Below are 27,821 nucleotides of genomic sequence, written 5' to 3'. Positions count from 1 at the left end.
TCTCACTTCCCCCTCCTTCCTCAAACTTCTTATCACATGTTCAAAGGCAGCCGCCATAGCACTGACTGTGGTGCCAACGATTAGAATTTGGCAGCAAAGAGAGAGTGAGAGACTGATAGAGATATATAAAGGGCCATAGAATCAGAACTAGAAACTAAGAGAGGGAGAGAAAGATTGAGAGAGAGCCAGAGATGATGCGAGGAAGGGGCGGCTTTGGTGGGAAGGACGAAGGTGGGAGGGCTCTACAAGAGAGAGAGAGAGAGTGAAAAAGTTTGCATGAATTTATGTCTCAAACCCAAGAAGTCAGTTCTCAAAATGCCTTAATTAAATAGTTACATTTTTTTACTTGTTCATATGCCTTTACGTTACAGACGATGATGCAATATGGATGACATGACAAAAGCAGATTTCTGAAAATGCAGGAAAATGTGACAAATTACCCATCCCTTCACATAATATCATCTGTCCTGTCATGTCCCTTCTGTCTTGTCTGGGATGTAAACACGGCTGTGTGGAGAGGCACAAATTTGATTGTACTAGATCCCTTGTGTGATGTGCAGTGCAATATTTGGGTGGAAAATCACACCACAGAAAGAAAAAAACAGTGGGTGCAGTGGTGGCAATGGCGTGGGGGCTGTGCAAAATGGAGAAGGCAGAGAGGGCATGACGGAGGTGGTCAAGCTAGTGCATTGTGATGGAGAGGATATGATTGAGGGACAATGTTGCTCCTCCATTCAAACTGCAACGCATGTCGCACAAAAATTCCCTACTAACCCCTACAGTTGGTTTCTCATTTAACTGGGCCCTCAATGGTGATTCTTTCACTAGTGAATAAACATGGCACTTGATGGGTTTTTAATGGGCTTGTGGGTGGAGCTGCCATTATAGTTCTGGATCATCTGTGACGTGGACGATGGATGGGACAGGACGAAGATAGTCCATTCCGATGTCCAGAATCAGTCAGGGATGCGAACGGGATGGTTTTTTCGTCTGAGTGGATGAAAACTGTCCCATCCGTTCATCCGGGATGAATTTCCGTCCTGGTTTCATCCAACCTTGCAGACAGGACGATTTTTTAGTCCTGGGACAAAATAACTATCCCGTCCATTCGTTCGGGACAAATTTCTGTCCCGGTTTCGTCCAACCTCACGAGACGATCTTTTTTCATCCTGGGACGAAGTAACTGTCCCGTCCGCGTCCCTGCGCTAGTATAGTTCCGGATTGACCGGAACGTGGATGATGGAAGAAATGGGACGAAGATCGCCCCGGCTGAAATCCAGAATCAGTCCAGGGACGCGGACAGAACGGTTTTTTTGTTCGAGACCCCCGTACGGGATGGTTTTTTCGTCTGAGTGGACGAAAACCGTCCCGTCCGTTCATCTCGGGATGAATTTCCGTCCCGGTTTTCGTCCAACTTCACGGATGGGATGATTTTTTTCGTCCTCGGATGAAGTAACCATCCCGTCCGCGTCCCTGCGCTAGTATAGTTTCGGATAGTCCAGAACGTGGACGATGGACGAAACAGGATGAAGATCGTCCCGACCGACGTCTGGAATTAGTCCAGGGACACGGACGGGATGGTTTTTTCGTCCTGCGACCCCCATACGGGATGGTTTTTTTGTCCGAGTGGATGAAAACCGTCCCGTCCGTTCATCTCGGGACGAATTTCCGTCCCGGTTTTCGTCCAACCTCGCGGAGGGGATGATTTTTTCGTCCTGGGACGAAAAAACCGTCCCGTCCGCGTCCCTGCACCATGGCTGCCACTGGTGAAGAATAAACAGTGGACTTAATGGGCCTATAATGGGCCTTTAATGGGTCGGCTTTATGGGCCTTTCTGTAGCAGCTCGTCTGCTCTCATTTCAAGCCTTGAAAATTAACGCGGGGAAATCGAGGGCCAGAGAAGAGAACGATCGCTGCGCGAGGTGAAAGAGCGATGGAGATGGACGATCGGGCGGAAGATCCGTGGAGGAAGGAGACGGTACCTCGCGTAATGGCTACGGTGAGCTCGAGACTGAAGCAGAAGGATGTTTACTCGCTGCTTCTCGTGAGTCCTTGGTGCTACCGTTTCCTCCTCGCTCAGACAACGCTCTGGCAGGTAGCCCTAGGAGTTTAATTTTTGTTTTTTCTTTTTTCATCTTTTTTCTGTCGTGTTTTTTGATATTGAATGCTGTTGATGATTCTGATTTGTTTGTTTAGATTATGTTGGTTATACTGGAGCCTTGGAAAATGTCTGGTTGTACTTACTCTATTTAATTTTTCTAGCTGGTAATGCGCGGTGCGAGGTTTTTTTTTGGATCGATTTGCTGTTGTTTCGTTAGATTTCTCCCGAAAGTTCTGTGAGATGATGGCATCAAAATTTTGTTTCTTTCAAATTTACTGAGACTTTCTCGAACTTCTTGAGAAACATCTACACTGCTAGAGGCGTCTGAGCCACTGTTGGCGGTGAACCTCATCCTATCGGAATGGGTCGTCATTTTGATGAGATTTTTGCGTAAAATTATGGCAGAATAACTGGAAATGTCATCTTATTCGAACAATTCGTTCATAAGCAATTGAGATGGTTCTATCTGTAGTTATCTGTTCTTCTATTTTGATGAAATGCATAATTGCAGAAGAGTTCCATATTTATGTTGAAATTCACGCTTGCCTAGATTTCCCGCACGGAATCTGAGACAAAGGTTTTTAGATCTGAAATTCTCTCTGTCTCATCAAACTTTTCTTGTCGAGGCTGTCATGTCTGATTAACTGCCGCATTTATACCCCGTTTTTGAATTTATTTTCTTCGGGAGACGGCAGGTTTATGGGTTCTTGAATTACATCATATTTTTTGCCTTGGAAAAGTTTTCTGCCTAACGCCCTTCTATGAAAATCTATTTATAATGGAATAACTTATTCATTTTGTATTTTCGTTTTGATTGATTTGTGAACCAATTTTACGCGCGAAAATATGTATCGGTGAGAATGAAATTTCTCCTTATTTTGGATTTAAAAATATTTTTATTCATCATCGAAAATAGTATCATATCATGTAACTTTTAAACTTTTTTTCTTACAAGACCCTTGACCTGCGGGAGAGGAATAAAGCTGGAGAGAAGCTTGTCTTGGCTCTTTCATTGGTTCATTCTTTGCACCTTTGATATCAAAATTTAACAGTTTTATTATCTAGCCATTACCATTGACTCATTCATTGATTCATTTATTTGGTTCCTCTGTTTTAGAATTCTTAATAGTCAAGAGGAACGTCCATCCTGTTCCGTTCCGTCCTCGTCTAACCCGTTCAGTCCTGTTTGACTGTCCCGTAATGTTTTTCTTCATCCCGTTCCGTCACATTGGACCGTTGTAATATTGTGATGCAAATAGAGTTGTGATGTCTTTAGGGCATCACGGGATTATTTATTTCCTTCTGACACTGAACGTGTCATTTCCTCTCTTCTCTCTTCTTCCCCTTCTCAACACCTCTCTTGTCCTTCATCTCTGATTGGCTGTTGAGTGTGAAGTGTTTCTACTGCATTTCTAAGACTGCTATTGCTTAGTATTGCCTGAGAGAAGAGCGCCTGCTGCATCTACAATTTATGATTACATTCTCTATATTTCCTACATAAATTTCTATACTCCAGAAGCAGAGACATTTATTCTGACGGTTAAGATGAAATTTCCCCGCATTGATTCTAGTGAATTATTGTTGAAAAAGTCTTGTGGAAAGGGATGATGATCTTAGATACTGAACCCGACTTTAAATGGAAAATTGAAAGCACTTGAGGATATATTAAGGAAGGAAACCTTATGTAGGACTGTTCAAGTAGAGTCGTTCATTTAATATTCCTATCCTTATCTAAGGCTAGGAAACCTCTACTGTAACTGGGTCTTGATTTTTTTACGCTTTGATTGTCTCGTTACTCCCCAGTTCCCAGGCGGCATGGTTTCTCCTGCCGCCATGCTCTTTCAGCTCCTCTCTACCCTCTCTTGCTTTCTTGAATTGCTTCTGCACTCTAACTTCTACCCACTTTAACCATGGATCCTATTGAGAAACACATAAAATGATATCGAAAATGCCTCCTCAAGGGGTCCAGTTGTTCAAAGTGAGAAGAACGATGAAATATGGTTATCTTTTTTGCCCAACCTTCTAGGTTTTTTGTTTAGTAACGGCTTAAATAGCCCTTTCATGAACACATCAGCATGCTATTATTTGACATGTGATGTGCTTATTAGGCTCACTCTTTATCTGTTACTTGATGAAGTGGTCATTAACATCTATATACTTTGTAAATAATGAAGAATAGGGGCGCCTGCGATACTGATAGACAGTCCTTTAAAGAGTTTAAAAGGTTTGAGAAAAGTTTAGGAAGACAAAAATGTATTGAAGAAGAAGAATACTAAAGACACCAGTTTTGTGGGATACTCATTCTATTGACGTGAATATAGATGGATAGATTGAAACCCTAATGCTTTTTGATATCTACATATTTATTGCACTGGTATTTTAAAAAGTATTACATCAGCGATTGATTATGGTATTCTATTACCAGGCTAGGTACTCTGGCATCAAGGGCATAAACCTTGAATTTGCTCAAGATATTGAGGACAGAGATCTTATTCTTGTTTCAAGCAAGGTAGCCTATAATAACGATGTCAATCGTCTTGCTCGTTATTCTTGTAATATATTTGTTTCTTTGAAAAACTCTTATTTTTGGTCCGAATTTAGAGTGCTTTTTGGTTGCATTTTTTGCTTGTCTTAGTTTTTGTGCCATTGTTCTCAGCTTTTTCTTCTTTTCAAAAATTTTCATTGTGAGAGAAGTCTCTACTCGATGAAGTTGTACTTATTGGCATGAATCATCGGAATAAAAGACAAAGCAGTAACAGGCACCTTTGAAGTCACATACTTGATCGTGATAAGATGTACAGTTCTTCTGTGTCCGAAATCAGGCCAATGCCTTTTTATTTGTTTGAGTTCCTTTCATATATTATCGTATATTTTGTTCAAATTTCCTTATGGAATCAACTACGGGAGCGAAGATCAACGGAGAAGCAGAATGACATGCTTCTATGATACGAGCATTTTCCATGAGATTATCCTCAACAGATAGCCAAACTCATGAAACGCTTACATTAACGACAATAACAAATGTTTGGTGGAACCGCACCTTGTTCAAATATCAAATCAACCGAGTAACATCATAAGTGTTTGTCTGGACTACAGATCTCATAATTTTATGAATTTAACTTGAAATTCAATATTTCCAAATTTGGGCGGGCAAATGCTCCTTAATTTTTTGCATTGATGTTTATAAATTTTCGTTTTCTTCCTCGGAAATCACATTTGTCAAGATTGATGTGGCAGTTTTCCGAGTCCCTTCAACTCCTGGAGAATCTGAACCTGAATGGCTGTCAGAAAATCTCTGATGCAGGAGTTCAAGCCATAGCTTATGCCTGCCCTAAGCTCAAAGCCTTCTCCATCTATTGGAATGTCAGGTTAATTTTTGTCCCATAAATTCGATTGAAACCTAGTAAAACCGCATCATTTAACGAATAATTGACTCCCCAGGATCACAGATAAAAGCGTAAAGCTCCTGGTTAATCACTGCAAAGAGATCACAAGCCTAAACTTGAGCGGCTGCAAGGTTCTGTGTTGGATCGTCCTCTTTTTAATCGCTTTCTTGGAACTCCATAAAAGTATTAATTCATTTCATTCTTGTTTCGTTTCGATGCTAATGTAGAATATCACGGATCAAAGTTTGTTCCTGATTGCGGAGAATTACGAAGCACTTGACGATCTGAATTTGACCAGGTGAGCGCAACAGAAAGTCAACTCAGCAGACGTTGACCTTTGATCTCCATTCTTTCTTTTTCTAGGTGCGTCAAATTGACCGACGCCGGCCTTCGACGAGTTCTAAAGAACTGCTTGCAACTCAGAAGCTTAAACCTGTACGCTCTGTCAAGGTATCTATCCCTCATTCGTTCTTAATCTTCATTAAGCAAAATAAAAAACATGTTAAATCATGAATAAAACTTTTTCCCCCATGCAGTTTCACCGATCATGCCTACAATCAAATCTCTTCCTTGAAGCATCTTCGGGTGTTGGATCTGTGCGGCGCACAAGTAATACGATTTTTTTTCTGAGAAAATCAAACATCTTCTTAAACTGTTTTTCATGGCCCTCAAGAACCGCAAACCTACAGAACTTAACAGACGGAGGTCTCGCCCATATTTCATCATGCGAGCATTTAATCTCGCTGAACTTGACCTGGTAAATTTAAATGACCCATCGCAATTTACCGCTTAAAAACTGATTAATTCGTATTAATTTGTCATTATCAGGTGCGTGCGAATCACTGACGCAGGGATTACGGCGATTTCACCTGGCTGCAGGTCGCTCGAGCTGCTCAGGTAAAAAAAAATCAACGAGTATAATGAAATCTATCCCAATTATTGAAATTAAATTGGGCTGATTAATCTTGGTTGATTCAAATTAATGTACAGTTTGTTTGGTATTGTGGGAGTAACGGACAAGTGTTTAGAAAGTTTGTCGGCCTCGTGCTCGAGAACCCTCAAGACTCTGGACGTGAACGGATGCGTTGGTATCATGGTAGCTCGACTTCTCCCATTGTTGTTCTTATTATTATTATTATTATAATTTCTTTATTTTTGGATTTTAACTTTTGATTTTTTGCCGGAAATTTTAGAGGAGAAGCCGTGAGCAGTTGCTGAGGTTATTTCCGAATTTGGAATGTTTCAAAGTGCATAGCTGACACAGGTGGGCGTGCCGGAGTGGTTAACGGGCATGACTAGAAATCATGTGGGCTTTGCCCGCGCAGGTTCGAATCCTGCCGCCCACGCTTTTTACTTTAATTTTCATTTCAATTAAATGATTATCGGCGATAAAGTTTCTTCCCTAATTCAAATTTGTTTAAATCCCTCTTTACATCAAGGACTCTTTTTTTTTAATCGTTTAAATCTCCCGTTTTCACCTTCTTTTTACTGGATGCTCAGTAGGAATAATTTGCTGCGCGGTTTTCACCTTTCCTTTTCTCTAATTTTCATAAAATGGCAGCTGATTCTATAATTTAATGTAAATTAGTGTGTAATTGCATCGCTCAAAATTGGCGTATAATAGGCCAAATGTCAAGATTAAGAGTGACATTGTGTACACAGAAGGGGCACTACTGTTGGGTTATGTCTGGTTTTCTCTTCTTCTGCGCCCACGAAGGCCCGTAGATCACCAAGTTCGTTCTCCCAAAGCGCCTGTCCGTTATCTGCGAAAAAAAAATTGAATTTTGTATTTAAAATTATAGCTCTGCGCAAGAAGTTTATTTGCTGTTCTATTCTTGCGTAAATAAAACGAATGGATCAATGAACTAATGGAGGATATACGGATGGAAAGAGCAAGAAGGATGAATAGATGAATGAATGGATGTACGAATGCGGAGATGAAAACGACAGACAGCGAAATCGATTGATGAATGAATTGATGGATGGGTAGATAGACACATGAATGAATGGATGTAAACATGAAGCAGACAGATGGATAATTGCATGGAGGGATGGATAGATAAATAGGAGGGTTATACCATTGATGGATAGACTGGTGACTGGGGGACGGGACGTCCGGGACGTGACACCCTGGTCGTGACGAGACAGAGGACGATCCGTGACGGACGGTGACGTGACGAAAGTTTTGTCACGTCACCGTTCTGTCACACGTCCAACGATTACGGAAAAATCCGTCAGGTTTGCATCACTGTCATGGTTTGCAGCATGCCCATCACATCCCCGTCACCGGATAGCACATGACAGGAAAAACAACCATGCGGAGGAGAGAGAATTGGAGGGGCATATCTCCAATTATCTTTGGACGGCATCCTTTTGCGCGCGCAAATTAATGCAGGGACTTTCCAGCAAAATGCCAAGAAATAGAGGTAGCGACACCACGTGGCGAAATCTCAGCAGTCAAAAAGATTTAATCTAACAATTTTTAAGCTTTTTTGGTCACTTTTAAGAATCCGTCACGGCCGTCATCCGTGATGGCCGTCCTGTCACGTCACTCGTCCAAGCCCAGTTTGTCATCCGTCACCGTCATGGACCCCTAATTTTGTCACTGTCACGTCATCCGTCATGTTACCGTCACCGTGATGTGTGATGTGACGGATGATGTCTGCCATTCCCTACTGGTGACCAGAGAGATGGATAGATAAAAGCATCCATGGACAGGAGGCCAGGCGGATGAATTTGTGGTTATGGATGGACATGTTGGTGGAGAAAGGTATGGATGAACGGATAACATGAATAAATTGATGGATGGTTGGATGACAAAATGTACCGATGGTTGGAGTTTGTAGGATTTCACCATTTACAAAGAAAAAAAAGATGAGAATACAACGCACCTTGACAAGATTTGCGCAAGTATCGGACATGCAAGTCTTCAGCGGATACTCCACCAACTTCAAAGAAGCCAAAAATAGAGAAGATTTTAGCCTACTTTAGAAAAATATGCTACTAAATTATAATCAAAATCCAAATTTGAGTCACACTCACCACGAATGTGTCTTTTCCAATTAAGGACGAGTTCTCAAGCTGATCCATCAACACTGCATAATCCACTGCCTCATATGGAGGGGTCACGCTGATGTAATCGAAGAACCCCTGGCCACCTGAGCATGATAATGAAGAGAGAGAGATAAGATGAAATTATGAATGAAACAAGACTACCCATGTGGAGTGAGAGATATACCAGATGACTGCCGAGCTTGCTCAAGAAATCTTTCAACGCGAACTGTGTGCACCGTCGAACATTCATCGAAACCGGTTAACTCCAGATTTAATCTAAGCACTTGGGTGACCACCCAGGGATCCATCTCCACAAAGTGCGCCTGTCATCGATGATCAAATCCACAAATTACTGGAAAATGTCAAAAAGAACTCCGACATGAATCGACCTGGTTGACAGTTAACATTATAAAAGAAGATTTTCAGATGTCAAACCTCTGAACATCCTCGGCTCATGGCTTCGATTCCAACAGCTCCAGTTCCACTGTACAAGTCCAGCCACCTCCCTTCCCTCAGAGAAGCCGGGCTACCCCCTGCTGCCTGAACCATCAATACGAATCAACTATGGTCGTGACGGAGTTTAATTTTATTAAAAATTATCTTATAAACTAATCTTTTAGGTGAAATGGGCTTAAGCATGTGTTACGGAAATAACATACCTGGATTATATCAAATGCTGCTCCTCTGACGACTTCCATCATTGGACGGACATTCAAATCTTTTGGGGAAAACAGTTTTTTTCTCCGGGCTGTACCCCCCAAAACCTGAATCAGAGGAAAAAAAACGGCAAAAAGTGTATAATTCTTTCTCTGCTCAATCATTTTTCGTTTCCGTAGGAAGTAACAGGGCAGAAAATATTATTTTCTGCGCAAAAAAACTTCAAATACCGTCATAGAACGAAAGAATCATAGGAATGAGCGTTGTAATGTTGAAAAATAATGGCTAGGTCTATGAATTCTCGGAGAAATTTGCTCGATCAAAACCAGAAATCTACTGGCTAGACGTGCATAGATTGCGTTACATACCTGAAGTAATTTATGAGTCGTACGATTCCGCTTCGGCTCATCATCCTGAGGAGTCGACGCTTCGCGATTTCCTCTCCCCGTCCTCGCTATTTCCTTCTTCCCCTTTCCTGACTACAAATTAGGGAACTTCGAAATTAGGAAAATTAGAAGCAAATCGAATAGATTTTGAAGCCAGCCGAGGAATTATTCCACCCCAAACCTTCCGAGAAGAATCCTTCAAGAACTGAGACTGATCCAGTCCAAATCGCTCCATAATCTCCCGTCCGCTCCCTCCGCGACCTCGATCTGCCGAGATATCTGAAGGCAAGCGCCGATTCCAAAGCTATTTCAGCTTCCATAAATCTCAGCAAAATCTCCAAATGCGAGAGATTAATCGAGTAAAAACCTAGGTAAACTCTACAAATACCACGCACAATTCTTCATGTAAAACCTCGGCAAGCAATCGAAATCCGACTCACCGGCGGGGGGAGACCTTCCAGCAAGAACGACGAAGGAGCGGTAATCCTTCTCGCAAGCTCGCGATCGTCCCCGCTGACATCCGCTCCGTCGCTGGGAGGGGAAGAGGAGATAAGCTGCGGAGAGGGAGTGACATCCCGCCATGAAAACCGCGATAATCAGCTACAGACTCCCAACAGATGACGACGGGTATTTATATATCCATATACAATTTTCATTTATACCCTCACTTTTTCCTTTACATACACTTAAAGTACATCATGCGTGTATTTGTACCTACTACCTAGGATAGTTTTTTTTTAATCATGTTCGCATTAGGTCCTCCATTTGAGGGTATATTTTCGGATCATCCCGGACGTGGACGTTGGACGGGATGGGACGAATTTTGTCCAGTCTAACGCCTGGATTCAGTGCAGGGACGAAGGACGGGATGAATTTTTCGTCTGACGGTATGAAAATCATCCCGTCCGGTCCTCCCGGGACGAATTTTTGTCACGTCCGGGGAGAAAACTGTCCCGTCCCTCGTCCTGTAAGAAAAAAGCCTGTTTTATATTTTTAATATATTATTATAGATTTTTCTAAGTTTTTTTAGGGAAATACGGAGGAGAGAGAATGTGAATGGACATGTACAATTATTTCTGAGCGGCGTCGTAAAAATACAGGGACTTAGATGCAAATTGTCCAGATTCATCCGTCCATTGTCCAAGACCTCCGGACGGATGGTTTTTTGTCCCACGGTACGGAAACTGTCCCGTCCGGTGGACCCGAGGATGAAGTTTTGTCAAAAATTTCGTTCATACCCTTAAGATATATCTGTGATATCCAGATATAACAGATATAACAGATGTCTGCCTTTGTAGCTGTTATATCCAATTGAAATGTACTGATTATCACTTAAGATATATCTGTTCTATCCAATTTCTTAAATATTTGTTGAAATGTGCACAGATCTATTGAATACTTGTGAAAATTTCTAGTTCTATGCATAGTTATTGAAAACAATGTTAAATAACAATTTCTAATTTTGAGTCTGCACCGCATCCCTGCGCGGTGTGTGGAGAGGTTTAGAGGCGGAAATTTGCACTGCACAAAGGGTATTTTTATTGATATTTTAAATACTTAATATTATCAAATCGCACATGACTTGAGAGACTACAAAGACAGATGAGAGAGATATATGAGAATCAAAGTAGTCAGGAAAGGAGAGAGACATAATAATTGAGAGACGGTGAGAGAGATGATCGATGAGAAAAAGATGAGCTATTAGGCATACTAAAATTTGTCCAATGGGAGAATTATAGTGTGGTGTGTAGTGTAGTGTAGTGTGATTTTACAAACACTTTCCCACAAGAGACCACACCTGTACACCTCATGGAGGCATGTGAGGTGCGATTGGGCGATTTTGAGTGAATTATTATAAAATTAAATAAGAAAACATTGTTGATAATCTAGTATTCCTGTGAGAGGCAACTGCAATTCTAGCAGCAGACTGCCGCCGTGCGGTAGTGTCTGCCTTTGTAGCTGTCTGCGGCTGCGCTTGGCAGCACGGCAACGGCGGCATCAGGATGAGGCGGCGGCGTCTCTCGCGGCGGCCTCAACTGTGCGGCGGGTTGCATTCCATGGCAGCTTTGCCCGCGGGCGTTGTTAGCAGCAACAACTATGGCAAGCGGCTCATCTCCATCGGCAGCGGACTTGAAGGGCGACGAGCTTCGTCAACCCCTTCGTGCGTCGGTGAGCTCCCACAGTTGGCTCTGATGCCAATTTGATGCAGGACGGAGTCATCGACATCCTGCGACGGAGAGTGCTCATCCGTTCATCCTTCTTGGGGACGTTCATCTTGGACGGCACGTTCCGCTCTGTGCGGGATGTCCCTGAAAGATCCTTTCCTGCGCGGGGTCCTCTATTCGTAGAAGCCGAGGGTGTCACAATCTTCACAGGGTCTGCGCTCCATGGATAGTCGTCGAGGCGTTGGTAGGCCCGATGATCGGTGGGCGGGGCTGTTCAGCCGGCCGGGTGACGAAGATGACGGCGAACTGTGCAGCGGCATACGGCGACCAGGTGCGGCGTCGTGCAGCGATCGGGCAGCAGCATCCGAGGGGCTGCGCGTAGCGATCCAAGGCAGCGCAGCGAGGAGCGGGCCAAGGGGAAAACCCTAACCTAAAAGATGAAAATTTAACTAAACCTAAGGAAAAAAAAACATAGATAGCTTGAGGGCTTCGCCATCACTTTATTGTCAGGAATTAAAATTCACCCAACGAGCCAAGTATTTCAAATGAATCTGTTTTGAACCGAGCATATACACAAAAAGTTTAAACTGAGGGTACCAGTTAAATTTATCTGTGGCCTATATAAATACCAACGAATTTTGCGATTTCTTGTTGCCTTCTCCGCTACGGGAACAAAAGAGGATCGTCGGCAATTCATCCTCGATTGCCGCCATGTCCTTGATTGGTACTCGAGAATTATGTTCATCTTTATTTTTGATTGTTCTTGTGATGATTGCGACGATCTACTCCGTGGAAGGCGGATCGAACGGTACCTCCGTCTTCGATTTGCTGCCTACGTATAGACTTCCTTCTGGCCTTCTTCCCAACGCGGTGGCATCATACACATTGGAAGATGACGGTCGATTCGTGGTTGATCTTGATCGGCCTTCTTGTTACATTCAGTTTGGCTCTAATTTAGTGTTCTATGACCGGAAGATCACTGGCACGCTCAAGATCGGATCGATCCGTGATCTGCACGGTGTACAAGTCCAGCGGCTGTTTCTTTGGCTTGGCGTCGACGAGATCAAGGTCGATCTTCCCCCTTCCGATTTCATCTATTTCCAGGTCGGATGGATTAGTAAGCGTCTCCCGGTTGGGGATTTCCGCGAAGTGCAATCGTGCCAAGACAGGAAGTCCTTCCAGAATCGGATAAAACAGGTACGAAGGATGTCAATTTTATGAATGAAAAGCTGTTGAGCTGCGATTCCCATCAGTACTATCATTGATGTTCGGAGTAGAATTTAGTTGAAGTGATGGCCTTTCTTATCCTCTTTATGAATTTGTTTTGTATCCATGATAGATCTTAAAGTTTTGTAACATAATTTATTATCTTGAAGAAGAGTTTTCCTAAGTTAATTACCCGGCATGGATTTTGCAGTTTTTGGGAAGTCAGAATGGAGGGGACGAACCTGTCGTTGATGAGGCAAATATTTCTCACTCGGCCCAGTTTGCACTCTGAAAGTATTCCTTGTATATGAGGTACATAAAAAAAATGAATGGAAAGGCGCCTCTTTTGTCATTGGTGTTTGAAGGTACTCTACTGTCTCTGTCTAGACCCTGCGTTAATAACTTTTTTTTATCAATTCTGTTCAATCGACGGAATGGGTCGATTGGATTCATCAGGCTTTTGATCGATCATGATCGATTGAACATAATTGATTGCAAAAGAAGTTATCCATCAATCAACGATGAAAAACATAAACAATGCACTTCCTGCTCTCTCTCTCCCACTTTTAAGGGCCGATTGGATTGAATCTGATCAAATTGACCAATCCAGTCAGATCAAATTGGAGGGAATTGATCGATCCTATCAGATCAAATTCACTGTTTGACTGAACTTCCCAGTTCAGCCTCTCAGCCTCCACTAGTTTCAAGAATTTATAAACACAAATTCGATTTGTCAGCAGCATGGCCTCGAGATTCATTTTGCTGCCAGGCTTGATGCTCTTGGCCAGGCGGTCTCGAAATCTGCTTCACTTTTAGAAACCAAAACACAAAGTCCAGGCGGCCTCGAGAACTGCTTTGCTGTTTTACTCAAACAGGATATTGCTCGGCCGCTCCACCTCGAGTTCAAACAAATAAATTAAGATGAGGTGCCCTTGGCTGACGGTGCAGCCTCAAGAATTTCTTCTCTGCTTTACCTGCCTTGATTCCATCAGCTGGCTGCAATCACTCTGATCAGATCTATTGGACCAATCAATCATCAAACAACCCTTTTATTGGATCAGCTGACTCTGTCCTATGTCAATCTAGCCAAGTAGATCTGCCTACTTGGCCATTCAGATCATCCATCAAGGCTGTTCTATCGATCAGATCTTTATATCCAATTGCAACCCAATAATCTCAAGTCATGTTTTTTTTCATTTTCCATTTCTTATTACCATTTCATTTGTTATAACATAAAATATATATTCTAAATATTTCTATTCGATGGATAGTCGAGATGGACATCAAATTATTTTGATAGAATAGCACTATCTGATCCTACGTACACGATAAGTATGGTTGATTTTAGGGCCATTAGTGGGGATACGACATCCCAAACAAGGCAGAATCCTGGATTCATAGATATAGAAGGGCCAAATTGTCAGGATGGCTTACCCATAGAACAAAGGCTTTATACAAAATCAGACAAAAAAAGGGAGAAAAAGACCTCCTGAGAAGGGAGGAACAAGAAAAAAGTAAAAAAAGCTTGGGAAAACCCTAAAAATCTACGTCACTAGGGCATGGGGTGAGCAACAACTCCTCCAGCATCTTTAGCACTCTTGCCATAGTTGGGCGATCATTCGGCCCAGCCTCTGTACACATCAATGCCATATCAAGAACAGCCTCCACTGACTCCACATCCATTCCACTGCACTTCGGATCAACAACATCCTCGAACATATCTTGCTCTGAGAGGGTGTTTATCTGCAGAAAACCGAATATTTCAGCCCCAATTTCCATACTCTAAAGTTGAAAAAAAATCGATAAGTTATACTCACCCAGCCAACTATGTTAAGTCCTTTCTTCACAAAGGATGGGTCAGTCGGCCGCTTGCCCGTTGCGAGCTCCAAAAGAAGCACGCCGAAACTGTACACGTCGGATTTGTCGGTCGCTTGGCCATCGTTGAGGTACTCTGTCATCGTTTACAAAGAAATATCGGATTAAAATCCATTCAGTAGAGGATATATTCAAAATAAACAGTAGTGGGCTTCGTAAAATGATATTGTATTTCAGTTATACGGAGTGATTATATTTTTCAATTTGTATTTCAAAATTAACATTTTTTTGTATTATTCAAAAAAAAATTCTCTGCATTTTTTTTTCAATTTGGAACATAAAACCCTTTTCGACCCCATTGGAATTTTTTTTTTCATGCTATGATGAATTGCATAAAATAAATTTCAGGATGAAGTGCACAGATAATTTTAGAGTAGAGTCTAGGCAGAATCATTTTTGCATTTTCATAGGCATTAAGAAATAAAACTACATGTTATGAAGCAACAAATGTTTAAAAGCTATAGCTTACAGCAACTGTACTCTTTAAGCAGGATTTTGTGCTTCAACGATAAGAAAGGTCAAATTCTATGGATGAAATTTTTCTTCACTTCATACGATATTAGTATGCAATGAACAACATAACAAACGTCACAAACTTAATTTTCCAGCATAAACAGGTTATTTAATGTTTTCCTTGGCTGAGAGAAATATCTATAGTGAACATTTTAGGCCATGAAAAACCAGATTTCATGATGTGAAGGATGATCGGCAATACCTGGAGCAAGATAACCAAAACTTCCGGCAACAACAGTCGTGACGTGGGCGTCTTCGTCTACCAAAAGCTTGGTGAGGCCGAAGTCGGAGATGTGGGGGTTTAAGCTTCTGTCCAGCAGAATATTGGAAGATTTGATGTTCATGTGCAAAATTCTAGGGGAGCAGTCGTGATGAAGGTATGTTAAACCCCTGGCTGAACCCAAGGCTATTTTCAAACGCGTATTCCAATTAAGAGCTGGCTCCTCCGAACCGCCTTTTTCTAATTAACCAAGCCAGGCAAATAAAAAGAAATCAATTAGTTAACGTGGTAGCGAGATTTTGGAGGAATAGTTCGTCAAGGTAATGAAAACTGGTTATTGATACAGAACTTTCAGTGTTAAAGATTATTAAGATTAAGAAATAACATAAGATGATAGGTAAAAATAGGTAATTTATGATGGATCAATATGTCATGCCAAGAAACAATTTGCGACTAGCATAAGTGAAATTGCCATGAGAGATTTTGGAGGATTAGTTCGTCAAGGTAATGAAAACTGGTTATTGATACAGAACTTTCGGTCTTAACGATTATTAAGATTAAGAAATAAGATAAGATGATAGGTAAGAATAGATAATTTATGATGGATCAATATGGCACGCCATGAAACTAGCATAAGTGAGTGAAGAGATTAAACACGATTATTGCTCTGTTGCAAAAGAGATAAAGATAAAATCAGTTAAATTAAAACAAAAGTTATTCATAAATGCATCATAAATGAGATACAAATGCAATAAGATCAACGTCTACAGATAGTTAAATATTAATAAAACGAGGTCTCGATTACCAACCTGGTTTCCAATTAACCGAGAAATAGAATACGAACTGAAAATTAATACTGACTAGACATGATAGAAATAAATTATGTCACTTATCTAAATCTAAACATCTGGATCAACTTAATTGCGCTCCATGTCGCCTTATTTACAGAAAAAATATGATTATGAATGAACAACAGCCAAAAAAATGTCAAAGAATGCGCACCATGTAGATGATGGTCCAAGCTCCCCATAGCCAAATAATCGTAAATGAGATATCTGGCAGAGGGAAGTCGGCAGTAACCGCGAAGCTTGACGAGGTTGATGTGGTTGATACTACACAAAATCTCCACCTCTCTCTCTAAGTTTTCCCCGGACCAATCAAATCTCTGTTCAATCTTTTTAACAGCATACGTGGCAGAATCTCCCACGCTCATCTTGTACACGCAGCCCACTCCCCCTGATCCAATCACATCCCCTTCTTCTTCCAGCACTTCAAGCTTTTTTGACAACAGGGACAGTGGGTATGGCAATTCTCCCAAGAGCTTCACAAGTTGGGCGCCTAGAGAGAGAAACAGTCAAATCCCAGACTCTTAATTAGAGAGAGAAACAAAAAACCGGCGCTTACTCGAGTCTTGGCCATGCTTTTTATCCACTTTTAAGTATTTTCTTCGCAATTTTTCATTCCTTGAGAGAAGGCAAGCCCAGAGAACACACAGCAAAATAAGCAGAGCAACCGCAACCGTAGTCATTGACCCAATTAAAACGCCGTTCATATAATGAGAAGATTTCTTGGTGGGTCCTGGCACAGATTCTGTTAGAAAAAAAAACTTTTATATGAATGTAAGAACAATTTTATTATTTACTTTAAAATGACCAAGATGTTTGCTTGCCTATAGACGGTGCAGTCTCGTCCTTCGGAAACATGGCAGGGAAGCCTAAAGCGCGCCCACACGGCTTCTGAACCAGGCGACCGCAGAGATCTGAGTTCCCCATGAACCTTGAAACGATGAAGAACAGAGTAAAGAGGTGGGAAGAGGCTTGGCTTCGCATTAATGTTGACATTAACGACAATGGCCCAGTTAACATCAACCTCTGTTGATGTTGATGCAACGCTTACAATCATGTTATCAACAATTTTTTTGAAAAATCTTGTCTTATCAATGTCAACCATATGCATTGGCGTCATCATTGTCGTCAACAATGGTGGTTGCTGATCTCTAGAGTGAACTTACGAGGTGTTCTTGAAGGTGGACATGGCGCCAGTGTCAGGGACTTCACCAGAGAGGAAGTTGGTTGAAAGATTCCTTTGATTGCCATCATTATCCTTGTTAGAATCCATTGTTTAAAGGGTTATAATCAATTGAGGGTTCTAAAAACTGATAGAACTCACAGGAAACGGAGGGAAGTAAGATGGCAGAGGGTCGCAGGAATAGGGCCCTTCAGCAAATTGCTTGATAGATCACTGAAAGCATAGAAGGGAAAAAGGATACTAAAAACAGAGAAGAAAGGAGAAGGTTCGAGCATGATGAACAACTTACAGGATTATCAGACGGCTCAAGTGCCCAATTTCAGGGGGGATGCTACCCTTGAGATAATTCCCTCTCAGATACCTAATAATAAAGGATATATTTCAATTATTTAAGTTTTTTTTTGAAAGAATTTTTACGGGGGATGGAGGAGCTTACAGAGCTCTCAGCTCAGGACAGTTGCCGATCTCTGACGGTATCGAGCCATGCAAGCTGTTGTGGTGAAGGGATCTGCCCCGAGAAGCCCATCAAACCCTTGTAATATTCAAAGGAAAATCTCTCTTTACATGTTACAGAAGATTACTCACAGCCTTCTCAATCTCTGGAGCTTGGCGATGCTAGGAGAGATGATGCCACCAAGGTTCATGAAGGCCAAATCTCTGAGCAAGTCAGAGCAGAAAACAGTTACAAGGGAATGCAGTGTAAGAGACAAAGGCGGTTATATGTTGAGTTTGAATTTTCCTAAGCGCACAATAATATGCATTAATGTAGATTGTAAGCCATCATAGAATCCCAATAAAACGATTTAATTATGATGGCTATGGGACTTAGCCATTTCATTATAGTGGGGGGGTTAACAATATGCGAGAAGGTGAGACAATCCTATATTAACGACGTGATAATTGAGAATGAGAGTAAAAGGATAAGGTTTCTTTTGAGGCTCAATCAACTTAAGAATAAAAATACAAACTGTTGATTCAAAAGACCACCCCTAAAGATCAATCTGTCACTCAAAATATTAAAAGGATAAGCTCTCTATCTTCTCTCATTCAATCGATTCACCCTTAAGAATTCAATACGAGAGAATCCCTTTAGTGTTCTCAGTACACTGAAGAGGATACGGTTTCTTAAAGGGTCCCCATTTCTCAAGAATAAAGTTAGAACCGGTTGACCCAATAGACTACTCCTCAAGATATATCTACATCAACTGCCTCATACATCTTCTCCATTTTCTCTCAATCAATCGATTCCGCCTTAAGAATTCAACACAGTATACTCACATAGATCGGACACTAGTCAGCTCGGGGAAATGGCAAGAGATCCCAGTCCAGTTACAAGGGCTGGCATCCGTTTCTTTCCAGGAATCGAGGGACTGCGACATTTGCTTAGCTCCTGCCGCGCGAAGGAATCCCTCTTTGAGATCGAGAAGCACCAGCCCTAGATCAAAAAAATAAAATTGCGGGATTAAACGCAGCATCTAATATCGACCTCGATTGAACGCAACTCCGAAAGATGAGATAAAATGCGAATTCGAGAGAGTGCGACATGCTTACCATCGGCTGTAAGGGAAAGTGCAAGGGGGAAGAAGGAGATTAGAAGGGCGATCGCGCACACGGCTGTCCACAAGCTAGAGTTCTTCATCTCTCTAAAACCCTCGCTCAAGAGCGAAGGTTGGAGCTTAAACCCTCTCTCTCTCTCTCTCTATATATATATATATATCTAAAAAGGTTGTACTGTAGCGGATCTCAAAATTTGAAAACGGCGGGCAAATATAAGGATCGGACGGACAACGGATGACGATTAAGGATTAAGGACAGATGAAACGGGACGGAATGGAGCTGTCGTTCCGTCATCCGTCACAGGGATCATCGCAGGGATCATCCGTCATGTCACTCGTCATCGAGACGAAAACGTGACAGATGACGTGAGGGTGACGGTGACGGATGACGAAGTGGTCGTGATGGGAGCATGACGATGACAGGGTGCCCAGGACAAGTGACGTGATGGAATGGCCGTCACCGACGGTCATGACAGAATTTTTGAAAAGTTAAAACAGACAGAAATACATATAAAAATTATTATTTTTAATCTTTTCGACGGCTCATGACGTGCCCATTTCAATTTCCTGGCATTTTGCACAGAAGTCCCGGTTTTTTGCGTGCACAAACCGATGCCACCTATAACTAATTGGAGATATACCCCTCCATTCAAGTAGGGTTTTATTCACGTCACTAGTGACGGTGACGCCGTCACGGTGACGGGGACGTAACGGGATGCCCTATGGAGGGATGGTGACGGGAACGTGACGGTTTTTTTGCATATGCTAGGACACGTAATGGGACGGTTATGTGACGAAAGTTTTGTCACGTCACCGTTCGTCACATTTCGTCATCTGTTCCGTCACGTCCGGGGCATCACGTCCCGGATGTGGCATTCCTTAGATCATTGTTTCTTTACATTCCCGTCCGAGGGGCTGGACGGAATGGTTGACGGTCGGGATGATTAATTAGAGTAATTGAGTGTAAAGTGCACAATCGTCTAATGGGGTGCTAAGACCGCTGGGGACAGTTTTCGTCTCATCCCATATCCCATTATATTTGGGTTGTCCCAAATTGTCCCATCCGTCACCCGTTCCCGTCTGAGGGGCTGGACAGAATGGGTGACGGACGGGACGATCAAATTAGAGAAATTGAGCGTAAGATGCACAACCGTCTAACGGGGTGCTAAAACCGTTGGGGACAGTTTTCGTCTCATCCCATATCCCATTACATTTGGGTCGTCCCAAATTATCCCATTAGGAAACCGTCTCGTCCTGAAACTGTCCCCTCCAAGAACTGTCCCATTGGGAAATTGGCATGTCTTGGTGTCTCGGGATTGTCTGACGTCTTGGACATAGAAATTTTAGTAAAAAAATCATAGAAATTTTTTTCATTGAAATTCTCAAATTTGAGAAAAAAATAAAAAAATCTATGTTTTCCCATTTGTCATCGTGTGGTGGACAAATTTCGGTCTTGTCCAACATCCGGCGCCCAAATTAGGATGATTTTTTGTCTCAGAATGAAAAAAACATTTCGTCCTCTCAGTGTAGTTTAATGACAACACTGAATGGGATCTGTCAAGGGGTTTTCTTATGTTCATATTCCGAGAGTAGGGGGGAATGACTGATGACTGATTGCATTCCGTCCCGTTCCGTTTGTCACCTGTTGAGATTTGTGCCTTTATTATTTGGTAATAACATACGAAATTATTTGAATTCATTAGCAAAAGATGTAAAATTAAGCAGATTTTAGTTAGCTTATCATCATGAAACTAATATTGGAGTTGACCAATAGATGTATCTCCTCTGTTCTGGTTTTAGAGTTCTCGTGAATGAGGACAGCCACGGTCTCACCTATAGTACTGTGAAAAGTAGTAAAACATGATGTAATGTCCTTTTTGACATCAAATATATTAAATTGGGATTTCTCACTTCATGCGCTTGATCTCATAAGCTAACCTATAAATTTTAATGATAAAAGCACTCAAAGAATGCATGAATCTCTCTGCTCTTTGAATAGTAATTCAAAATATTCTTAGTATATCAAAGCAGATAAGATATGTTTTTAAGTAGAATTTGTATTATCAAGCATGAAATAGCATATCACAAAATGGATTCTTTAGTATACACATTTCTGTAAAAATAAGAGTTAGCTGGATATTTCAGCCAGACTTCGGATTCCTTGCCTATAACTATTACAACATGAATCCCCAAGATAACATGTAATAGCCTATAACAGTTACAAGGGCACACTACATAAATGCAATATTGATAGAATGATATTTTATCATTGTAGGCTCACACATGTGATGCTGAAGACTCAATGAAAACATCTACATGTCTTGTCTGCATTAATTAAGCTTCATACCATGCATTCTTATGAAGTCTATTTTCTTGTAGTAATATGAAATAAAGGAATAATGGCTAAGATTGTTTTTATTAATTCTATAACTTTACACTTTAGAGCTCCCTTTAGTCAATTTTAACATGTTCTAATAAGTGATCATTTTGGGTTCATGGTAAAATAAAAGTAAAAATACATTTATCAACTCTGGACACACAAAAATAACAATCTACATTTCAAACGTACAACTTAATTTTAAAGATACATAGTAGACCTTTGTTGGAACTCTTGGACTCAACATCATCTTTCATTTCAATGGCGAAAGAGAACTAAGGGAGAAACTGGATGTTTGGGTATAAGTATGTATCTTTAAAAATTAAGTTTTCCATTTGAATTATATGACATACTTTTCTCTAAAATCAGAATAAAATGTCAGTTTATACCTTCTAACATGACTGTCATTGATGTAAATATATGTGGCTAGAAAGCCACTCAAATATTCCACATCTCTTGCAAGTGTGATGCTTATAAGTCCATGAGCACACGATCCAATTTTGTTAATGGGCATCAGAAACTTATGGCGTAAATAATATGCATACAGTGGTCAGCTCATTGATAAACCAGAATTTGGGTTAAATAAGATGTTTTAAGGCTCTGAATTATGCAAAAGAATTTATAACATTTTACTTAGAATAGTATAATTAAGGGTTGAATCCACAAGGAGCAAGTAATGATAGAGTAACTTGTAATTAAAATATATTTTAAAATAAATTTTACTTAGATTTTTAACTATTTTATAAAGAGCAAATCAACTAAACATAGAAAACTAGTCAAACTATTTTAAATAAATGAAATAAATATTTTTGTTGTTTCCAATAAGTTCTAATAACTTTTTATGATTTTTATGATTTTTTAAATAATTTTTTAGGGCAATAAATAAATTTAAGGACAAATAGAACCTTACGCCGCACTTCCCAAAATGAATAATGGACAAAAAACAATATAACTTTTGCTACAAAAGGAATTGTTTAGTTTAGTGTCGTTTGGTGTGTTGGAAAACTTGAAGTCTAGTCTATACTCTGGAATGTTTACCTACATAAAATGGTGAAAAAAATTGAAACCAAACATTCAGGGGATCCCATGAACCTTGTTGTCACTTCCCCCAAGTGCCAACTGGTGTTCTTTTTCCACGAATCTTGATCACCCTTGAACACACACACTCTCTCTCTCCCACACTCTTATAGAAAATTAATAGATCAAGGAAATCTTATGTACTAGGCCTCCAACAACAAGTTGGGAGCACAAATCCAAGATGAGATACAAAGAGAGGGGAGAAGAGAATAAATAAAAGTGTCCTAACTCTCCCACCCATTGCATTTAATTCTAAGGGATTGAAAGGCTAGGATAACTTGATTTCCATCCTGGATCCACATTTCTTTTTTCCAGGTTTGGAAACATTCCTTTTAAATTCAAATTGTGGGTTAGTTTCACAGTTCTTGCCTTTAGTTGATCTGATTCTTAAGGAGGTTTGAATGGGCTTCTAGAGTGGATATCTCATGTATTGAGCCTCTTCTTATTACCTATGAGATGGCTTGAGTTTCTCCTTTTCTCCCATTTGTATCCCAAATTCACCATTGTATTTACCAAAATCCTGTGTTTAAAGAAAACTCTAAGAAGATGTGAGAAATCTACTTGATTCCGAGTCAAGTAGGGTTAGTCTAAGAAATCAATAAAATATATAGAAATAGAGCTTAGGAAATTAAATCATAAATTTATCATTTTATTTATAAATGATAAATAACCCAAGCTTAAATCTAAAAATATGTCAAAAAAAGAAGTATAAAAGCATAATTTTATTGATCTAATTTGATGTTATCACCAACATGGATCGGGTTTTTATATCATATAAAATTTATTTATTTATTTTATAAATAAAATAGACATCATGCATATTATCACTCAAATGATGAAACTTAATTTGATATTCGTGTATACTTAAAGTTTACAGTAACACCTTGATAATTATGTTATTAAGATTTAAACCCATCAGGAATATGATGGGTTAAAACGAATAACTAAAGAGATTTAGATTATTTACATCTTTGGGCCACCCAAGTGGTCTGAAGTTCTGATCAGATCGCTGAAGGCAAAATCTCCCTTCCACATACCTCTTCTTCATCACTCCCTCAATTATGGGTCTAAATTATTGGCTGGAGAATAAGTCATTATAGATAATGATCCTATAGTTTTTATGAAAATATATAGATTATCTTCAGAGCCTTGATATTGAGAAGCAACACCCACACTCAAGAGTGTCAAGTTAATCTGGACAAACTCTAATGGGAAGAACACAATCTCGAATATACCTTTCTTTGGAAATCTGATGTCAACATTTGATTCTCTCAGTCCTTCTAATTGTGTCCAGGTTAATCTAATGATAGTTAAATATTAGACTGATTGAAATCCTAGAGTAAACTCTCAAAATTTTTTGTCCTGTTTCCATTTAATTCCAAACATCTCTATTCTCACTCTACCCCCATCCTATTCCAATCAGAAAAAAATTGGGAAAGATATTATTTTATGACAGGGCTCATGAATAAAAATATTTTGATATAATTGTAGCTAAGATTAAAAAAATCATTAATACTTGCTATCTTAAATCACATATAAATTTAGAATTTTATGATCCCAAACCTACTAATATGTAAATTCACACAAAACAGAAAATATCCAAGAAATAAAGAAAGAGAAAATTATGGTTCTCGTAGAGAGCACAATCAGATCTCAAAAAATTAAAAATATGGAAATTTGAAGATGGCACAAAATGAGTTATTTGTTGATAGAATGTAATCTTATTAAAGAGATACTATGAATTTACCATAATTTTATGTTTGATTAATGTTATCATCTTTTTCATATATATTTATTTATTATTTTATTTTTTATATTTTAAGATAAAATAATTATGGATGAAATGAAGTTTATATTTCTTAGAATTTCACCTTAGTCATGATTATTTTTAAATACTATTTGGAATTTCTTAGTTTTTTATGATTTATATTTAATCTCTAACATACAAAATTTTAAAGAATTTATTTAAAGTATTTGAGAGCTTTTGGATACCTAGATCAGATCCGTGGTTTGCTCAAATCAGATTATAGTGTCACAGGTTTTTGGGAGCATGCTAGCACGTTGGATGTTCTGAGAGTAGGTCCAAAGATTGGTAAATTACAAAAACAGGTTGGGCTTGAATTATTAAATTGATATCCATGCAAAACAGGTAATATCTGAGTTGTTTAATTTTTACGACGATAACACAGTATGTATCTAGTAGTTACAGGGAAACACCATCCCTGATTATTCAAGTACATGGAGAATCTCATTCGTCTAATCAAGATGGGAAGACAATCTCATTTAAATTAAATATTAATCTACATCCTTATCCCTTATTCATCTGTATCTACCTTCCAAAAATTGAACAATTCAGAACCGTTGTAATGTTCCAAAGTGGAAGTTTAGTTTTTTAAAATTCTGATGTCTAGAACTGCCGCATGAGATAATGATCAAGTTTTATTTTTCTCTGGAATGAGAAAACTGAAGCTAAAAAAGGGCTATGCACCAACAGGAAACCTGTAGGTTTTCAGATAAACCAAATATGTATATATGCATAAATTATTTTAACAACTAAATTTGTTTTTAATTCATAACTTATATACGTCTATGTTTGAATAATGATTTAATGACAATAAAGCTGAAAATAAATGAGCAGTCCTTGCTTTTGGAGATTTTTATTATTGTGAACTTGTTGACTTATTAAAGACTAACCTAATTTTATTATCTCATTAAGTTTTATTATTCCCTCTTCAATTCATATAAAGTATTACCGTCCAAACATGTTCCATAAATAGCACCAAATTTCCTGAAGTTCTTGTGGTTTGCCTTGTATTTACTAATACAAATAACTAAAGGCTCTACTCCAAGAAATTTGTGGAAATTTGGGGTAATTCAACGATCCTAAGGTTTTCTCGTAACAACTAGGTTACTTATGGATTTTGATAAATTTCTTAAAAAACTTAAATTTCAGATCAAAATTTAAAACCAACTTTAAATTTTTTTTATCATGCCATGTTTCCCAACAAGTGATATAGAAAAACCCATAGATCTCCCATTAAGTTTGGCATTTAGTTAAATTGTTTATATACTCATCTATAAACATTAACAAATCAAAATTTCATAAGAAAAAAAAACCTGGAAATAAATTATCCTGCTTGATGTATATATTAGTGATACCAAAATAATGACCAGGTTTTTGAAATGTCTTTGAGAAAACTGGGCATCAGCAATTACAAATAACATTCTATTTTTAATACTAATTTTATGTAGTTCATCTTTTTATTTTGACTTTAACAATCATAGATACATCCATTAAAGCTTAAAGTGATTTTTTATAGTTTTAGAATAAATCTTGAATTTTTATTAATTTATGAAATATTTTCACAAAATCAGTTGATTTTAATTTCATTAGAAAATAATTTATAATTTTAAAATTTGGATTTATTTAAAATTTTTGTTTTATTATAATTTTATAAGGATATAATAATTATGCGAAGTTTCTGATCTAATGGAAGTTGAGGAGATGAGTATCATGTCTGTATATTCCTCTACGTTAGACATAATTAACGGCCATGATCTTGCACTGATGTTGAGTTTGCCTGATCAGAAACTAAACATTGACATCATTAAAGCCTGCATTATCAAAGGAAAAGGTCAAATTTTTCTTGAGCATTGGTGGACCCACATTAGAACAATCCAATTGCCGAGATGAAGTCACTCATGTTGCAATAAATGAAGTTTTAATCCTGATGACTCATGCATTTACTACTTTGAAATCCATGTTTAAAATTGAACATAAACTAGCACTCAATTTAATCCCAACCATTCCTTCCACCATGTCATCCTCCTTGGAGAAATCACATCACCCTCATTGGATAGTGCATTAACTTCACTATCAAAATCTCTGAGATGCCCACAGCCTATTTTTTATGACTATTTGCTTCATCTCTCACCATCATATTCCTTCAAGATGCATTAATTTAATGCCAAAAGGAATGACACGTGCATGTCTAGGTAGCAAGTAAGATGCTAGAATTTCTCTCTCATATGATTTTCAGTTTTTTTAGTTCAATTGATAATGATAATATTTATAACGCACAAATTATAGGGTAATTTCTGGGAAATTTATACTTTTTATGTATTAAAATAATGATAAATGGATGTTTTAAAATTTTAAATGAATAAAACTATTTTTAAAGTGATATTATTATTTTTTAATATCTAATCATATTTTAAGGATTTTTTTGACATCATATTCTTAAAGAACTTAATTTTTTGACTCATAATCTAATTTTTATGAAAATTTTAACTTATATTCAGGGAGATGAATTTTCTAAGTCAAAAAAAATATATTTATTATATTTTTATGACTTAGTATTTATTAAATAATGATTTATTAACATATTTTTTGCTTCAAATATGCACTTGATAACATGATAAATGCATGTATATTTTCATACATTTTAGATGTTTTTGGTATTATTAATTTAGAATATATCATGTTATCACTCGACACTAAATATTTATGCACTAGCTATAAATTCTAATTTTTACACATTATAGTTATTTTTTACTAAACTCCTTGACTTCTCTGAAATCAACCAATTTGTAGTACTGATGAGTATTCTATAGTTTCACATGCGCACAAATTTACAGGAATGAGAAGATGGTAACTCTTAAAGAGTTAGAGAATTTTTGTGAGCTTAGTGATTCAATAAAGGGGGTTGAAAGAATCAAGTGGAGTTGTGAACCTTCAAAAGAGAAATCTGAGGAAGATGGGACACTACCTGACTTGCCCATTTGGCTCCCAAAAGCCTTTTAAAGAAAGAAGCTAAAGATTACAAGGGGAAGCTCTCAACCAATGGGGAAAAAGAGACAAAGTGGCAAGACAAGAGAACAGAAAATTCCCAAAAGGGTAATTCAGTAATTCTTCCAATGTATAAATAAAATTTTTCTCCCTCATGTCCCCTCCTTCTAGACGTGCTCTAGCAAGTGGCTGTCTAGTAGGACAAGGCATGTTGAGAATCCAGGTAGTTCAACCTGCTTAATTTAGTTTATTGAAGTTTTCTCTTTATCCCATCTCTTGTTTGCATTGAAAAATACCTGATCCTGGTGAAATATAAGGATCCAGAATTGAGATGAAGCTTTTAGGACTCAGTGAACATGCACTGAGGTTTTGGGATTTTATGTTTCTATTTTCCCCATCATTATCCATCCATTTACCCTTAAAATCCATCA

At 38.9% G+C, this 27,821-nt stretch overlaps 4 protein-coding genes and 1 non-coding gene across 9 annotated transcripts; 3 read left to right on the top strand and 2 right to left on the bottom strand.

The window, feature by feature from the left end:
* Positions 1 to 1,871: 1,871 nt before the first annotated feature.
* Positions 1,872 to 7,317, top strand: LOC144701940 (RNI-like superfamily protein). Of its 4 annotated transcripts, XM_078573762.1 has the most exons (13): positions 1,876 to 2,095; positions 3,057 to 3,116; positions 4,527 to 4,610; positions 5,339 to 5,469; positions 5,543 to 5,618; positions 5,715 to 5,785; positions 5,851 to 5,937; positions 6,024 to 6,096; positions 6,177 to 6,244; positions 6,316 to 6,384; positions 6,478 to 6,583; positions 6,681 to 6,812; positions 7,150 to 7,317. In XM_078573762.1, exons 1-12 carry the CDS (start codon positions 1,934 to 1,936, stop codon positions 6,744 to 6,746), a joined length of 1,053 nt encoding a protein of 350 aa, XP_078429888.1. In that variant the 5' UTR covers positions 1,876 to 1,933; the 3' UTR covers positions 6,747 to 6,812; positions 7,150 to 7,317. The 4 variants fall into 4 exon arrangements, with proteins under 4 accessions (XP_078429891.1, XP_078429889.1, XP_078429890.1 ...); XM_078573763.1 differs by lacking the exon at positions 3,057 to 3,116 and having other exon boundaries at positions 1,875 to 2,095; XM_078573765.1 differs by lacking the exons at positions 6,681 to 6,812; positions 7,150 to 7,317 and having other exon boundaries at positions 1,872 to 2,095; positions 6,161 to 6,244.
* On the top strand, positions 6,752 to 6,833 carry TRNAS-AGA (transfer RNA serine (anticodon AGA)). The gene has a single exon. It is a non-coding gene; the product is annotated as a tRNA-Ser (tRNA).
* Positions 7,061 to 10,192, bottom strand: LOC144701941 (methyltransferase). The gene is made up of 9 exons (XM_078573767.1): positions 10,025 to 10,192; positions 9,766 to 9,863; positions 9,567 to 9,677; positions 9,201 to 9,305; positions 8,977 to 9,081; positions 8,726 to 8,864; positions 8,530 to 8,645; positions 8,379 to 8,435; positions 7,061 to 7,250 (listed from the first exon to the last, which is right to left on the bottom strand). Exons 1-9 carry the CDS (start codon positions 10,164 to 10,166, stop codon positions 7,158 to 7,160), a joined length of 966 nt encoding a protein of 321 aa, XP_078429893.1. The 5' UTR covers positions 10,167 to 10,192; the 3' UTR covers positions 7,061 to 7,157.
* Positions 10,193 to 12,391: 2,199 nt separating this feature from the next.
* LOC144701942 (uncharacterized) lies at positions 12,392 to 13,307 on the top strand. The gene is made up of 2 exons (XM_078573768.1): positions 12,392 to 12,946; positions 13,167 to 13,307. Exons 1-2 carry the CDS (start codon positions 12,461 to 12,463, stop codon positions 13,245 to 13,247), a joined length of 567 nt encoding a protein of 188 aa, XP_078429894.1. The 5' UTR covers positions 12,392 to 12,460; the 3' UTR covers positions 13,248 to 13,307.
* A 1,018-nt stretch (positions 13,308 to 14,325) lies between these two features.
* On the bottom strand, positions 14,326 to 19,294 carry LOC144701938 (Leucine-rich repeat protein kinase family protein). Of its 2 annotated transcripts, none has more exons than XM_078573760.1 (13): positions 19,143 to 19,294; positions 18,870 to 19,026; positions 18,177 to 18,248; positions 18,028 to 18,099; positions 17,881 to 17,952; positions 17,733 to 17,804; positions 17,575 to 17,646; positions 17,233 to 17,339; positions 16,968 to 17,153; positions 16,566 to 16,901; positions 15,546 to 15,803; positions 14,773 to 14,906; positions 14,326 to 14,698 (listed from the first exon to the last, which is right to left on the bottom strand). In XM_078573760.1, the coding sequence occupies exons 1-13, from the start codon at positions 19,228 to 19,230 to the stop codon at positions 14,492 to 14,494; spliced, it is 1,833 nt and encodes a 610-aa protein (XP_078429886.1). In that variant the 5' UTR covers positions 19,231 to 19,294; the 3' UTR covers positions 14,326 to 14,491. The 2 variants fall into 2 exon arrangements, with proteins under 2 accessions (XP_078429886.1, XP_078429887.1); XM_078573761.1 differs by having other exon boundaries at positions 16,968 to 17,141.
* Positions 19,295 to 27,821: the final 8,527 nt, after the last annotated feature.

Source organism: Wolffia australiana, chromosome 4 (genome assembly GCF_029677425.1).
Source record: "Wolffia australiana isolate 7733 chromosome 4, ASM2967742v1".
NCBI lineage: Eukaryota > Viridiplantae > Streptophyta > Magnoliopsida > Alismatales > Araceae > Wolffia > Wolffia australiana.
Note: the sequence above shows the minus strand (reverse complement) of the source record. Positions and strands in the feature narration are given on the sequence as shown.

What these genes read in the sequence shown, in the direction of transcription:
- LOC144701942 (XM_078573768.1), top strand. Translation starts at nt 12,461, where the DNA reads ATGTCCTTGATTGGTACTCGAGAATTATGTTCATCTTTATTTTTGATT. An exon ending in TCCAGAATCGGATAAAACAG is followed by an intron (nt 12,947 to 13,166) that starts GTACGAAGGATG and finishes TGGATTTTGCAG; the next exon opens with TTTTTGGGAAGTCAGAATGG.
- LOC144701938 (XM_078573760.1), bottom strand. Translation starts at nt 19,230, where the DNA reads ATGAAGAACTCTAGCTTGTGGACAGCCGTGTGCGCGATCGCCCTTCTA. An exon ending in CTGACTAGTGTCCGATCTAT is followed by an intron (nt 18,249 to 18,869) that starts GTGAGTATACTG and finishes TGACTTGCTCAG; the next exon opens with AGATTTGGCCTTCATGAACC. An exon ending in GACTTAACATAGTTGGCTGG is followed by an intron (nt 14,699 to 14,772) that starts GTGAGTATAACT and finishes GGTTTTCTGCAG; the next exon opens with ATAAACACCCTCTCAGAGCA.
- LOC144701941 (XM_078573767.1), bottom strand. Translation starts at nt 10,166, where the DNA reads ATGGCGGGATGTCACTCCCTCTCCGCAGCTTATCTCCTCTTCCCCTCC. An exon ending in TGGAAGGTCTCCCCCCGCCG is followed by an intron (nt 9,864 to 10,024) that starts GTGAGTCGGATT and finishes GCTTGCCTTCAG; the next exon opens with ATATCTCGGCAGATCGAGGT. An exon ending in CTTGCGCAAATCTTGTCAAG is followed by an intron (nt 7,251 to 8,378) that starts GTGCGTTGTATT and finishes TTTTTTTCGCAG; the next exon opens with ATAACGGACAGGCGCTTTGG.
- LOC144701940 (XM_078573762.1), top strand. Translation starts at nt 1,934, where the DNA reads ATGGAGATGGACGATCGGGCGGAAGATCCGTGGAGGAAGGAGACGGTA. An exon ending in TCCATCTATTGGAATGTCAG is followed by an intron (nt 5,470 to 5,542) that starts GTTAATTTTTGT and finishes TTGACTCCCCAG; the next exon opens with GATCACAGATAAAAGCGTAA. An exon ending in TAAACTTGAGCGGCTGCAAG is followed by an intron (nt 5,619 to 5,714) that starts GTTCTGTGTTGG and finishes ATGCTAATGTAG; the next exon opens with AATATCACGGATCAAAGTTT.